Source organism: Hesperophylax consimilis, chromosome 9 (assembly GCF_061612785.1).
Source record: "Hesperophylax consimilis isolate HC1 chromosome 9, BYU_Hcon_1.0, whole genome shotgun sequence".
Lineage (NCBI taxonomy): Eukaryota > Metazoa > Arthropoda > Insecta > Trichoptera > Limnephilidae > Hesperophylax > Hesperophylax consimilis.
Window position 1 is genome coordinate 22,166,972 of NC_142844.1, and position 14,579 is coordinate 22,181,550.

Below are 14,579 nucleotides of genomic sequence, written 5' to 3' on the forward strand. Positions count from 1 at the left end.
AGTCCGTGGTAATCCGTCCTAAGTAAACCTGCCGCTTGTTCGGAAGAGATAGGTATGTTCTGGTTCCGGAGCAGATTGCAGATTGCAGCAAGCAGCGCACCCAGGCTAAGCCCCGCTACCGGAGCGCCCGAGAGCTCCCGGGAGCCGACGAGAGCCCCCGGGAAGCTCGCGAAAGCTCCCGGGAAGCTAACGAAATCTCCCGGAAAGCCAACGGAAGCTTCCGGCTAACTGACCGCGGGGGAGGGACGAGGGGAGTTCATACCTGTCGGGCGCTTTCATTGACAGGCACCTGAAAAAGAAAAAATTCCATCCAATTCGTTGAAAGATAATTATCGGGGAACGCTTCAATCTGCTAGTGGAGGCCGACTATGAAAAACATCATACCATGCATACAAAATACTATCTTACCTCGTGACATTTTTACTTTAATTTCAAAGAGTAGTCGAACAACCATAACTGAAGATCTAAAATATTACATTTTTGCACAAAGTTGAAAACATTCATGAGAATACAAATCGCACCATTTACTATGAACTCCCCTCCAGAAATACAAGAATGACATTTTTATTCCACATATCAATCAATAACCCAGTCCACAAATGATACAAACAATTGCATCAAATGATTTTATACACTGAAAAGCTTTTTGGTGTAATAACTATTACAAACTTCAAGAAAGGTGACAAACTTCAAGAAATTTGATTATTTCTATGGAAGCCCATTGTTGGTTTACATGCGAAACGTACATCCAGAAATAAATGGTCGGCATTTGTAAAATGCGCACACAGAATTATACTTTAGACAGCTTTGATTGATTAAACTCCACGACGGATTTCAATTTAATAGAGTAGGTAATTTTCTAAATACAGAAATATTCATAAGTCAAGGAAATGAGTTCACCGAAATGCTTTGTTAATAAAAAAGAGTTGTAAAATAAGAAAAAAAAGTTCTAACGTCTTAATTAAGACAAAAATATTGCTTTTTTTTAATAACTTAATGAGTAAAACCTCAAATTGTAATATTATAAATCAAGACAATATAAGCGATTCCTAAACGAAAAGTTGAAACAGAAAAATCAGAAAAAGATACGGTCACATTTAGGACGAAATAAATAAGATATATCTATCTAAGACACTGTCTAGATTGCCTTTAGTTCGGGTTGAATCTTGACAATGAAGACAATTTTTGTAGTTCTTATTGGAAGTATGATACGGTTTAATATGACCGAAGGAGATAAGGTCTCATTAGCTCAGTTGGTAGAGCTGTTCCCTTCAAGGCAAGTGTCCTGGGTTCACGTCGTAGATGTGACCTTATCTTTTTCTGATTTTTCTGTTTCTAATTTTCCTTTATGAATCGCTTATATTGTCTTCAATAATTAAACAATATATATTGCAATTTAAAAGCGAGATATATTATATTCCAGATGTATTGGTAATTTGTTTATCGATTTCGTTACGTATTATGTGAATAATTTTACCCACGTTACACCATTTTAAAATAAAATCATTACATAACAAAATGTGAACAATTTATAATTTGAGAGCTGGTAAAAGCTTCCCCGCCATTTGAACGACTGATTCAATTTCAATTTAATTATTTGCTTCCATTTGGCTTACATGTTATTAGATACCGCCAGTAGAACCGATAAATAAAGGTCATACTGTTTATTTTATGAATTATGAAAATATTCCCGTAACAGAACCTAATATCTGTGTTATTATTATTATTCGTTGGGGGAGCTGGCAATTATGATATTGAACTGAACAATAAAAGCGTTGAATTTGACCCCTTAAAAATCCAAAAAAATATCATCGCCATTGTGGATTAAAAAAACAACCGAACGGGAGCTTTGTTATTGGTAAATATTACAATCATTGTTAAACGATAAAAGGCCAAACTGTTACGATTGTTGAATGCAGAATCAATACATCATTGTTCAGATATAAAAACGCATAAAAATGCATACTGTCATATTGATTTCGCGTAGTGAAATGACTGATGGTGATTGGCTATATTATTGCATTACCCATTGTTATTCATAGAGCTTTTTTAAAAAAGCTGTTCAGGAGAACAGAATATCTCTGATGATAATGCAAGGATGATTGATTGCCTAGTGATGAATCGTAGAAAATGGTTAGGTTAAAAAACTAATTACATTCGTGGTCGCTACTAGAAGATAATAATCACATAGGTACGATTGCTAACATGCGCCTATATAAGTTTCTACCACATTCATTCAAAACATACGTATTTGTTCATTGAAATGCATATGATTTTTTTTGTTTTGTGCTTTAAACCTTAAAATGATATTATTTATAAGAAAATCGATATTTTATAATGAAGAAACGATATCGGCTAAATTAAAAACGCCCCAAAGGTTGTAGGCAATATCCCGCGAAACCAATTTAACAATTAATCATAACGGTCAGATGGGTATCTGCATCAACCCTTACTACTTTTGCTATGAACGATTGTTTCAAATAAATATATCGCTGTATTTAATTTGTTCCTTTGCGTTCGCATAAGTCAGAAGACAGAAATAAAAAACATTTTTATTTACATCTTTCAGATAATTTCTACACCCTAAATATTTGTTTTGACTTTTTCGTCAGAAAAATGATTTTGATTTTGAAAAATGAGTATTGTAGTAACAACTAATTATTTTTTTTTGCTTTTTTAAATTATATATATATTTTTTTTAAATACCAAAGGTTTGCGAATAAAGCCCTGAATGAAACCTGTTTGAATGGAATAATTTTATTTTCAAAAGGAAAATAAATATTATTTTGTTTTTTGTTTCGTTTAGAACCCCAGCTGGGCCCAACAAAAAAGTTAACAGTTTTTTTTACAAAATGCCTTGTTTTTATGTTTCTTTGTCTGTGACCGACGAATTCAGAAAAAAAATTCGTAATGGGAAGCTACAAAACTATTGCATTAATTAATATTTTTAACTAATAAAAGTTTGAAAAATATTATTATGTGATTATGGATAGCTAGTAGCTACTCATGTTGACACATGCAATATGGAAAAGTTGATAAATAAACTATTATTAAGAAAAAATCGAGTTGAGCTAATAGTAGGTAGATCCAAACTTCATTAAAAAAATCTTTAATTTGAACGGATAAACACCATACAAATGTGTGATATTACTTTATGCATTTAAATATCTAGTTTCCAAAAAGTTTTTTAATCAATAATTTCGACTGTCAAGAGTCGGCATCAATAAATCAGTTTTTTTACAGATACCTTTTTGGGAATGCGTTCCCTGTTTCTCTGACTGTTCATTTCCTGTTGGTAACCGTTATTACCACAAATCAATTAATAGCATTTAATTTCATTGATTCCAAAAAGTTCTTGATAAAATAGTTTCAACCGTGGGCAAAGAAACGATTTTCCTTCATAATTCCTATATAATGTGGAATGACGTTATCAGAATGGTAAACATCTAACCTGATATTATTATGAAATCGAATAGCAACTGTGTGTTCGCAATTATTGCTCAAATGAACTCTGAAGTGTAGTTTATTAATATTACTTTGAATCGAAGATTGCGGGTTCGAATCCCGAGTTCTATAGGTTAAATAAGACTCGTACTAACGAATATCTTGGTAATTGCAGATTAGGTAGGTGCTACGAAGCTATGTATAATTGGACTGTTTCCTCTTAAAATCAAAAGTCTGTGTAAATCGAGTAATTTCGTTCAATTCAGAAATCGCAACGGTTCTTCTGTACTCCTCCATGCTATCTTTGATTTTCCGCTCGTTTTGAAGTCAGATAATAGTCAGCTAGCAGCAGACCAGTGCAGTAGCGTTTATGTGCATTAAGTGTGCGAGTGTATTAATGTGCTGCAAGTGAACTGGCGATTAGTCCCGCTGATTTGTATGTCACCGCGTCCGGTGGGGGTGTCACTGGTGTCACCGGTGTCAGTAGGGTCACCGAGTCAATGGGTCTTGGGCATATCAGAACATCCCGGAACAAGTCTACAAATTAAAATCTAATCAATCCGTTCTCGGAAGCTTTGAAAAATATCCAACGATCTGATATGAATTATTTCAGATGTTATTACTTAAGACTTTAGCATGTGGCAGTTATCCTGAATTTATGTTGAGACTTGTAGAGTTCTCTATATTGAAAGAGCAATCATTTCTATAAACGCACACCATTAAACACTTGATTAAAATTTCAAGTGAATTCGCTCGTGAAATCTCTCCCATTGTTTGTGTTATTCTCATCTCTAATAGTTTCAGACTCCTTGCATTGTAATCATCAATAGCACCTATCGTTTACGATTACAAAAGAAATACACTAAATGATCCAACGTTTACATTGGATTTACAATGGTTATGCTAGAAAAATATGAATGTTTACATAAAAATAATAAACTCCGACAAAACCGCGAATCTAGAATCTATACAAGAAGCAACGCGGGAAATATCAAATAGAACTCACATCGCAATGTTTACCCTCCGAAAATAAACACGCTCAAATTTTCATGAACCCTCTGCGAGTCTTGACTAATGACGTTTAATAGTTCATATTTTTGGTGAATTAATTTGCGAGTTACAAGATTTCGGGTTCAGTTACCCCCAGGCGAGGGGGGTAGTCTTGAGAAGAGGGGCTGTGCCTTGCGGGGAATATCTGCCCTTGTTCTTGTTCCTGAAAGGGGGCGCCAAGCCACCCCCGCCCCCAAACGGAAGGCGGATTATGAAGGAAAACACTGAGCGTAACTTGATATTATAACATTTCTACATCCAGTCATCGCTACTTAAGACAGCCATGCAACTTAGATTCGGGTTGAGAAAACAGGGAAACAGAATATATATTAATCAACAAAAATTAACAAAAGAAAAAATATATTTTACGAAATCAAACAGCACTCGGTTCTATAAAAAATAATGTGCCGTATACATACTTATTATAGTTAGTAATATTATTTGCAGAATCGATTGAAAGAGCTACTTAATATCATTATAAAGTCAATAATTTAATTTACGAGTACAGCTCGATAAATTACTATAAACTAGAGCATTAAAGCATCTTTCACGATTTCAAGGTGTAAACAAACAATTTTAAAATATGAATTTATGTCATAATTTTTCATTTAATTTATCTGGGGGTCGCGAGCAATCCCTTGCAGTAGAAATGTAAGATGAAGGTCTTGGGTTGCTTGTTATAAGCATGTTAATTAGACTGAATCAAATATTCCGCTTTCTCACCCCCCCCCAAGAGGAGAATTATCCACCCTCCCTCCCTCCTTACACATTTCTTAGCCGGTTATTATTACTTTTTAAAATGAGTCATTTGACCCTTGAATTTCACTTAGAAAGGTCATTAATCTGATTACTCTCTGATATAATCTGACGAAATTACACTAAGCGCAATTAATCAAGTTTGATTAATTGTTAACTTTATTTAGCTTTTGATTCAATGACAACAAAATTTAATATTTACGAAATTCATTTTACTGTTTTCATGTTCTGATTTTGAACATCACAAGTGTTTTTGAATACCTGGAATAATTATTAATAAAGTGAAAGAGTATAAGGTCGTGTGTTCTGTATTTTAGGGTTGCCTTGTTTTATTGCTCGTTAATATTAGATCACTTGCGTTACATTTGATAATGGGAATCAGGATTCGTTTAATATTTTGGGCCTTTCCTTCGGTAATCTACATGCATGAATAATTAACCAGTAATCACAACTGTAGATTTGTCTAGTACGTTATAAATTTGAATTACATCATCAGTTGGAACGAGTGATGCCATGGTTATTTATTTACCCCTAACTTACTAGGATTGCGTTCTGAATATTTGATTTTGAATCCGTCTTTCGGATGAAATTCATAACGAACTTTCTGCGAAACGATTCAAGTTTTCTTCCTATTAACAACTTTGGCATATGAAATTATGATTTTAATTTGGGTTTGCATCTTTTAGTGAATTCCGTTCACTCTTTCGGGGGTTTATTATCAGGAAATCCTAAACTACCTTATAATTAATAGCTCTTAAATGTGTTGAATGAAAGCTCACACTATATAAAAAATGCAAAAATAGCGTTTTTATTTATATGTACATATATATTTTTTAAATCGTCTTTTACATTTCTTATTTTTTTCTGAATAACATGATTTAGGGTAAACAAATAAGCTTAATAGTAGAAAAATGGTATATTCCCGAGGAACGAACCAATTAAAGAATTACACCGACTTAACCCTTCCCCCCCTCCTCTCCACATCATTCTTTGGGAGAGTTTAAGGTATTATGACACAACGAACGATTCATCATTATCTATTATTGTTTCACAATCGTAAACACTGAAGCCTTCTTGAAAATAATCCCTGACAAAGCTATTGAAAAGAACTGAAAAGGATGAAGGATTGGATTATAGAATTATTATTCAAGAATCTATCTATTTTATCTACTAATTTATTTGTTTTGCATCGTGGGGATAAAAATAACAATTTTCAAAAATTCAAAAACTTCATCTAAATACACAACCTTCTTCTTATTAAGTGAAATTAAAATTTGTAATTACTTGTTTGTCTAATTACATATTGTCGGCGCTCTAAAAAGAAATTATTAATAATTTTCTTTCAAGAATATTATATGAAAGTTATCTCACATATTATTATTACTATTTCCATGGTATTATTAATGTCTCATTATGTATCTTTCTCATTAAATTTAACATAAAAATGCAGTGATTAAATTTGAATTATTTGTAAGATACATACATATTTCAAATTAAGCATTTTCTTAATCTCAAAAATAATGCCCCGAGTTTAATGCCTGTAACCCTTTGCTTGTATTTGAGTTACCTTCATTTATATCTTTCTCTCGAAATTGCTTAATTTAAGTGCCTAATAAGCTTCCTATTTATATTTCCTTAATATCTTCTTACTCCTTAGCAAAAAAATTTTAAGTTATCAATTTCGTAAGAAAGGGATTAAATAACGAAATGTATTATTAAGCTAACATTAATAAAAAATAAGAGAAATGTTTGTACGCAAAACTTTGTTCGAATTTAAAGCAGAACTAGTAAAGACAACACGTAAATGTCTAAAAACTAAACTTGTTGAAATCTAATTAAAGTATTAAAGTGGTCTTACAAAGATTACGTGATGTTTATTAAAGTTTCACCACAAGGAAAGTATTTTACAAAATACTACATAAATAACTTCGAATGTGACATTAACTGCCTAAATCTAACAAAGGATAAAGTATATCAAAAGTCCGTTATATTATCACAATCATGTATTCATATTATCGGCTGCGCGGCCTTTTTCAGTCATAACTTTATTTTGGATTTGAAGTCAAAATACTTGACCAAAATTAATAATTCTTTTTTTAATCACAAAGTAAAGCAAATATCCAGTGCTACTATTCTTATTTTGTTTAAAATTAGAATATATGGGCCATTAAAGAATTCAATTTATCATGATTTTGGGCCATTTCTACAAGTTTTTCTGAATTAATGGTAATTATGAAAAAATAATATTGTTATTCAAATTTGAATTAACTATGTATAAACAAAAAATGAACAAACTTTTTTTTCAAATATTATGTTTAAAAAAAAACTTAATTTCTTTTTTTAAATATTTACACCATAAATTTGTATTCCAGGTAAATCTGTCGTATGTAATTTAAATAAAAAAACCTATAAATATGCTTTTTTATATTTTAATAGTAGGTAGAAAAAAATTGTATTTTAAATGATTTTTTAATTTGAAATATTAACAACGAAACATATAGGTACCCGAACCAGGTATTTGCTACACTTTTTGATTTAAAAAAATGTTATTCAGTTTAGTCAAGTATTTTGGCCGCAAATACAAATTTGAATTTAGTGTGAAAAAGGTCGCCCAGCCGTTCCCTTCAGACTTCAAAGAAGAAAACACTACGATATTATTATGTATCTTGTTTTACATTCTCGCATGCAATGCATTCTACAATATAACAGACTTGGAATTATTCTCTACAATACGTAGAAAACACGAACATTGGACTACTCGCAAATCTCAAGAGGAACTACATAGGAAGGCTTCCTATTAGTTACATGAGACCGTATAGGAAATTGAACGACAGAACATTTAGAAATATTACAAATTTATTAATATTAAAACAAATACGTCTTCAGCATAGAATAAAGAAGATCAAAATAAAGAATAGTATTTATTCATTTAAAATAATAAATTATATATTTGCGGCAAGAGTGGTAAATACTCTCAGTATCGCCCTGGTGTACTACCATTCAGAACTGAAACTTTACTTGAAATGGCTTCGGCTGTGTTTCGTGATATGTTGATTGATCTGGTGATTGGCAATCAGATCTGAACAGTCAGGTACTTCCCCACCTTCCTCTCCCCATCTCCTTCGCCTCCCCACTACCTTCAGCCTCACCACATACCCCAATTGAGGATGCCATAGTCTCACTGGCTCGTTACGGTTGGGAGCTGTTGGGACTCTTGTGTGGTACCTATTCACATGAAAATTAATAAAAAATGACCTTCGCTACGTTTTTCAACTGGGGTTTTTTTAATTAAATGTTTTTATTTGGGTAGATAAATTCGATTTTATGTTTCGCAAAATGTTTTCAGACATTTATGTTATTCTCAGTAAACCTTTTGCGATTGAAAAGGATCAACTTTTGTCAAAAAATGATCTCTGGGAATTTATTTTGAAGAGTATGGAAATTGTTTGATTCACGAAACTGTAAAAGCAGATTTAAAAAATACACTTTTTTATTTAACTTAGTCCTTGATAGTACATTCGTATTATTAGAGGTACTAAAATGTACGTTTTCAAAATAATGATTTAGAAAAGTTGAATAAGATACTTTTCGTCATAAACTGTTCAATTCTAAAAGCCTTATTTTATAATTAATAGATCTAATTAAAGCATACACGTTAGCGACAAATTGACACATTATAACTAAGTAATGGTTTGTTTTGCTGTATGTTTTCATCTAAAGGCTATAAAAAGCGTGAAGCAGGTGATAAAATACCGTTCGTAACCAAATGATCATCCTTATAATACTAACCTCTTGGCCTTGCTTAGTCAGTCACCTTAAATATCCTCCAATCAGATTGAGTCATCCACCCAATAAATAAGCTAACCATATCAAAATCTGCTTGCGATAAAATACCCATAAAAATGCCTAATGGTTTTAGTATCGAACTTTTTATACGTATTAAATTATACCTATAAAACATTTTCCTAGAGTTGTGGAGTTTTCGAGTTAAATTGATGACGATAAAGGATATTTATACGTATGCTCGTGTATAAAACGAAACACGAACGAATCGAGGAGTTGACTTACATGCAAACATCAGCATTTAGGTACGTTAATAAGTCCGAAGGTACAAAAAAAATAATTGCTTATAAGAAAATGATTTTTTTTTTTTTCAATAAATCTTATTTTTTACAATAAATATAAATTTATTATTACATTGTGATGAAGACAAAATGATATAATTTCCTCACTATTAAGAGACAAGATGAATTTGGTGATGGAATATATACACAAATAATAAATTTGTGTAAGTTATAAAATATTCTAAATAATAATAAAAATAAAATAAATAAGAAAAGAAAAACAAGATTTAAAGATGACAGAAAAAAGTCTAGCTGACACATTAAAGGTTATTTATGTAACTATTTTTCTTTAACAAATCTTACAAATAAGTCTACTTAAAACCACTTTAATAAACTTACTAATGCAGATCCAGGGCCGATTGTTTTGTTCAAAAATATTTGTTCACACATATCGTTAAGTAGGTCGTAAAAATTGATTTTTTTAAATTGATTCTATATTCATGTGATTTTAGGTTTAATATTGATTTGAGGTTAAATATTGATCGCTAACAGACCAAAAAAAATAAGAATTTTTATTTCAATGAACTGAAAAAACATATTGTATCTTTCATACATGCGAAACCAACTGTTTTCTATTTTTCCAGTGCTTTTAAGCTGTAGGTAGAATACCTTTACGGTAATCATAAATCATCCTCTGATTACGGAAATGTCTGCACGCTACCCTTCCTTTCCACTGCAATCATCGGAACCTATGTAACGTGAGGTCTGGGTATGTTGAAATAATACTTCTAGATACCTTTACATAGCAAGTAGTTCTTATTAAGACATTGTAGATATTAAGTTTTAAGAATTCTGATGAAGTGAATGCAAATTTCATACAAAGGGATGCTTTGATTTTCAACGTTTCCCTGCAGAAAATAGTATGATTTATAGAGAAACAGGGCTTAGTGCTTAACTTTCTAGATAAATGCATTAGCTCGTTTTCATTAAAATATTTCGAAAATTCACTGTTTTAGAGATGAAGATGAAAACTTTGATGATAATTTTTTATTACTTCTAAATAATTTAGCATCGTTATTTGATGGCTTGAGACCGTCCAGCCATCGAAAGTTTGGTTTTCTAATCACGCAGTCACGAGTTCTATTATCGCCGGATGCAAAAGAATGTGATTTTTGATGTAAAATGTGTTTGCTTGATTTATTGCCCATGCTGAATCTCAACAAATTGACGACTGGCCAGATGAAGTATTGATCAATTGAATATGCATCTATAACAGCAAGTCAGGCATGTTTTTTTTTTAAATGAATCACGATTCAAAGGTCTAATTTATACGGTTTAAATTCGTATTTTTTCTCTCGAATACATGTAACGGCTTGGTGGTGGTTAAGGCCCCGTAGTAAGCGTTCAAAGATGTTTTGAAAGGGAGATATATAAATATAAATGTTAGAGGTAGCGCGTTAGTATTAAAAAAACGATAATAATCAAGCGAAAATGGTAAAAATATTTGGTAAAACACGACTCGTTTGAAACAGAACAAAAAATGCTTTAGTTTCATTTAAAGATACTCTGTGATTTTTTTCGTGCCTATAACATATTAAATGACAGAACAAAACCTGTTTTGAAAAATTTTCGGAGCCTTCTTTGCGAATTTTTTCTATCAATAGAATTTCATATAATTAAAGTTTTGGCATAACAAATGTATAGATATTATGTTCAAAAATGTATTTTTTTGGAACTTAAAAACTTAAAGAGTTGACTAGAAACTTGTTATAAATCTGTAGAAATTGGGTATTCTGGTCTTTACTAGATAACTCTCACGCCATTTACCCGAAGTGGCGAGCAGAGAGAATAGAATGCCAATTCATTGCCATCCATGCATATCCTCTGTTACTTCCATACTAAACATGGAGTAAACATGTGATCTCTTATATTTCTATATATAAAGCAAATTGTTTGATATCTCAAATTTACCTAACATCCTATATATTTTACAAACCTAATATCATTATTGCGAATCGCAATTTGCGACCAATACTTGTACAGCGAGGCAAGATCCAATACAAATTAAATTTTGAAAGCAAACGTTTGTGGTTATCGTAAAACAACCGAACGACCAACAAATATAAATAAATATAGGTATTATAAGGTTTCATTGAGATAGGTAAGGGAGGACCCTTAGCAAAGTTCTACCTCGATATTACAGGTAAATAAGTAGGTACGTATGTACTTAATAATAATTGCGTTCGAACGAGCCGTTTAGTGAATTACCCTCAGAAGCAGGGAGCAATTAATAGGCACTAAAGTTATACCTACATAAATACGAAATCGATAGGATACGATTATGTCTGAATAGCCCCATGCAATGCGAGTTGGCTCCCTGCGATATTCGCATTTCAAGTGTTCGTGTGACGTAATAATTGGAGAACAAGAAGGTAACTTACTGACGTTATTCCGCAACCTGATGCGTTCGCTTCCTGTTCTCAAAATAACCAAGCAAAATAAGAAAACTCATAAAAAAGTGCTGATCAATGATATAAAAATTGACCTACAAACGTATAAATGTAAAAACTTTTTAACAAAGTTTTTTTGCTATAGTGTACATTTTACGAACGACTTTGAAACTAATTCAACTATACAAATTTAACTTGTAATTCGTGCTCAATGCACTTTTCTTATTGACGTCTAAAGTAATTTTAATCTCGAGCATGGAGATAAGGCATAGATTAGCATGTATAATTACATTTTGGTTACGTGAATCCGTGGAAAGGTGTGCACTGTGCAATGCATGCAGTTTTAATGCAGTCGTTTTGTTACATGGTGGTTATTTAGTAGGGTAAAGGGTAGAAGTGGAATGGTTCATTCGTGTCTTAAGAGAAGACCATTCTGAATGTCGTGACTGCGATTCCCTTTGCGTTTGAAGTGTCTGACAGGATCGCTTCAAATGCTCGGAGTTCCCCACTTGATTGCAATAATTCAAACAAGAGCTCCTCAATGACCCGAGGAGTTTGTGGAGTAAGTAGCCGAGGAAACACGCAATAGAACGCAAAAATAATCATTTACAAGAAGATAAAGGAGTTTCCTGTTGAAATGATTACAAATCACGTTTGAAAAACTACACTGAAGCAATAAACACTAAAATATTTTAAAAAAATTGATATATTTATTTCTTTCTAAGGACCTATCTCCTTACTTTGTGTTTAACTAAATATAATTAATGTCAGTCAAACGACTAATTAAAGCCACTTTTCTAAATATATTTTCTGTTAATAAAATAAATTATTATTGCCACTTGTTAAAAATCTATTAAAACTATTTAATTTTTGGGCCCCATGCAAGTTTTATGTATCAAAAGAAAAATAAAATAATACCTCTGGAACATACGAAAATCATAGGTAGATAGATAGCAACCTACAATTTTTAATATATTATTTGCACTCATTTAAGGCAATCGTGTCAAAAAGGTTAAATTAAAAGAATCCCGTGCCTCACAAAATGATAAACAAATAAATGAATTACAATAACTTATTTCAACCCCAGTTTGAGCCCTCGACTCAGCCGCATTGTTCTAATTTAAAATTCTCATTCCAAATTTTAATCATCCTGTACATCATACCTGACTATGGGTGAGATAGAGTGAGCCCAAGCTATCCTAAAAATTATTTTTTTTTCGTTTACAGCAATTAATCACATTCTTTAAATCTGGATATACTCGTTCATATTACAACTGCGGCCTTTTCCTAACCCCTTCTCTTTTTAAAATTACCACCCTCGCTTTTGAAAGTACCTACCCTTCGAGTACGGAGTAGGTACCTACCCGCACTTACCCGGGTTGAATATCTGCGAAAAGAATTTGCGAAAATATTACACCATGTAGAATTACCGACATTACGGAGGGTGTTTATGCAAATACTCGAGTCAATCAAACACGAGTAGGCACTCATTAAAACACAAACAAAAGGGAATTCTTTCAGAACAATTCTGTTATTTGAAACAGAGGTTCTAGTATCTTTTTAAAAATATTTTACCTACAAAGACGGTTGGTGTGAAAGTGTTTATATCCGACTTTCTCCGAGTTCCATTTTTTTGATCGATCTAAAAATAATAATGTGGAACAAACAATGTCTTGACTTAATTTTTGGAAAAAGTCCGATTTTTAAAATCACCTTATGATATAACTGAAGTGGCGAGCTGAAAATTAGCGGTGCAAATTTCATGACGCAAAGTTCACTGTTCATAAGTTTTTGCTGAACAAACATGAAGTCGTAGACAACTTGCTACAACACGGTCAAACTAGCTTGATAGAAAGTAGACGAAATCAAAAAAATGTAAAAAAAATACAGTGTGTGGCAAGCCTACGCACGACGGAAGTGAAACTTTTAGTATTCTTCTCTCTTTTCATTTCATATTATTATTATTCAGAATGCTGTACATTATAGTTTTAAAAAGCATAAATTTATTTATAGGCGTGTTGTTAACAAATGAACGTTTAACTAGATTCCTAAAAAGACATATTTATAGCATGTGATAAAAAAAAAATTAAAAGTTATAAAAATATGGGATTCGAACCCGGGTCCTGCATAACGAGTGTCGAACGCTCTGCCTCTAGACCGCGAGGAGAGGTATCTAGCGCGACGAGAAACGCGTATGAAACGTGTACTCCTCAATTGACTTGTCCCGCGTTTATTTTTATAACGGAGTATGATATTATATTACGATACAAAATTCGCTTCCTTCAATCGATCGTTTCAAACAGAATTAGAAGGTTCGATCGCAAAAATTCTAAAAATAAATTACTCAATAAAAAAATATAAATGTGCATTTTTGACAACAATCATGTAGATATCTTCTTATATGTATGCCTGACAAAGTCGCAGCACGAGAGCATTTTATCACTTTTCCTCGTATTAAAAAAATCACAAAAAGAAAAAAAAAATTAGTTAAAGCGGGGATCGAACCTCGGTTCTTCACGACGAGAGTCGGGCGCTCTGCCTCTAGACCGCGAAGCTGAGTTTGGAGAGTGACCTAAACTAGGTATATAATATTAGCTAGGCTCCTATAGCGAAATGATCACGGTTTTTCGTGACGGTCATGAGTCGGTTTTACTACGGTCCTCAAAAATGCATAACGCGCGTAAAGAAGTTTCACTTCAAAAATATTATTTAATGTAAATACGATCATACCAAATGTAAAATCTCCTTCTAGCCATCATCAGATATGAATATGGCCTTAAATTCGGTAGTCCCCATTGTTAATTACTATTCTGGG

General features: G+C 32.3%; 1 protein-coding gene across 1 annotated transcript in view; it reads right to left on the bottom strand.

Moving 5' to 3' along the window:
- The window catches only part of dac (dachshund family transcription factor), a 288,338-nt gene that overhangs the window by 239,998 nt on the left and 33,761 nt on the right, over positions 1-14,579 (bottom strand). The window contains exon 2 of the mRNA XM_089635788.1: positions 263-289. Coding sequence (XP_089491914.1) covers positions 263-289 — 27 coding nt within the window. The remainder of the gene's footprint in view (positions 1-262; positions 290-14,579) is intronic.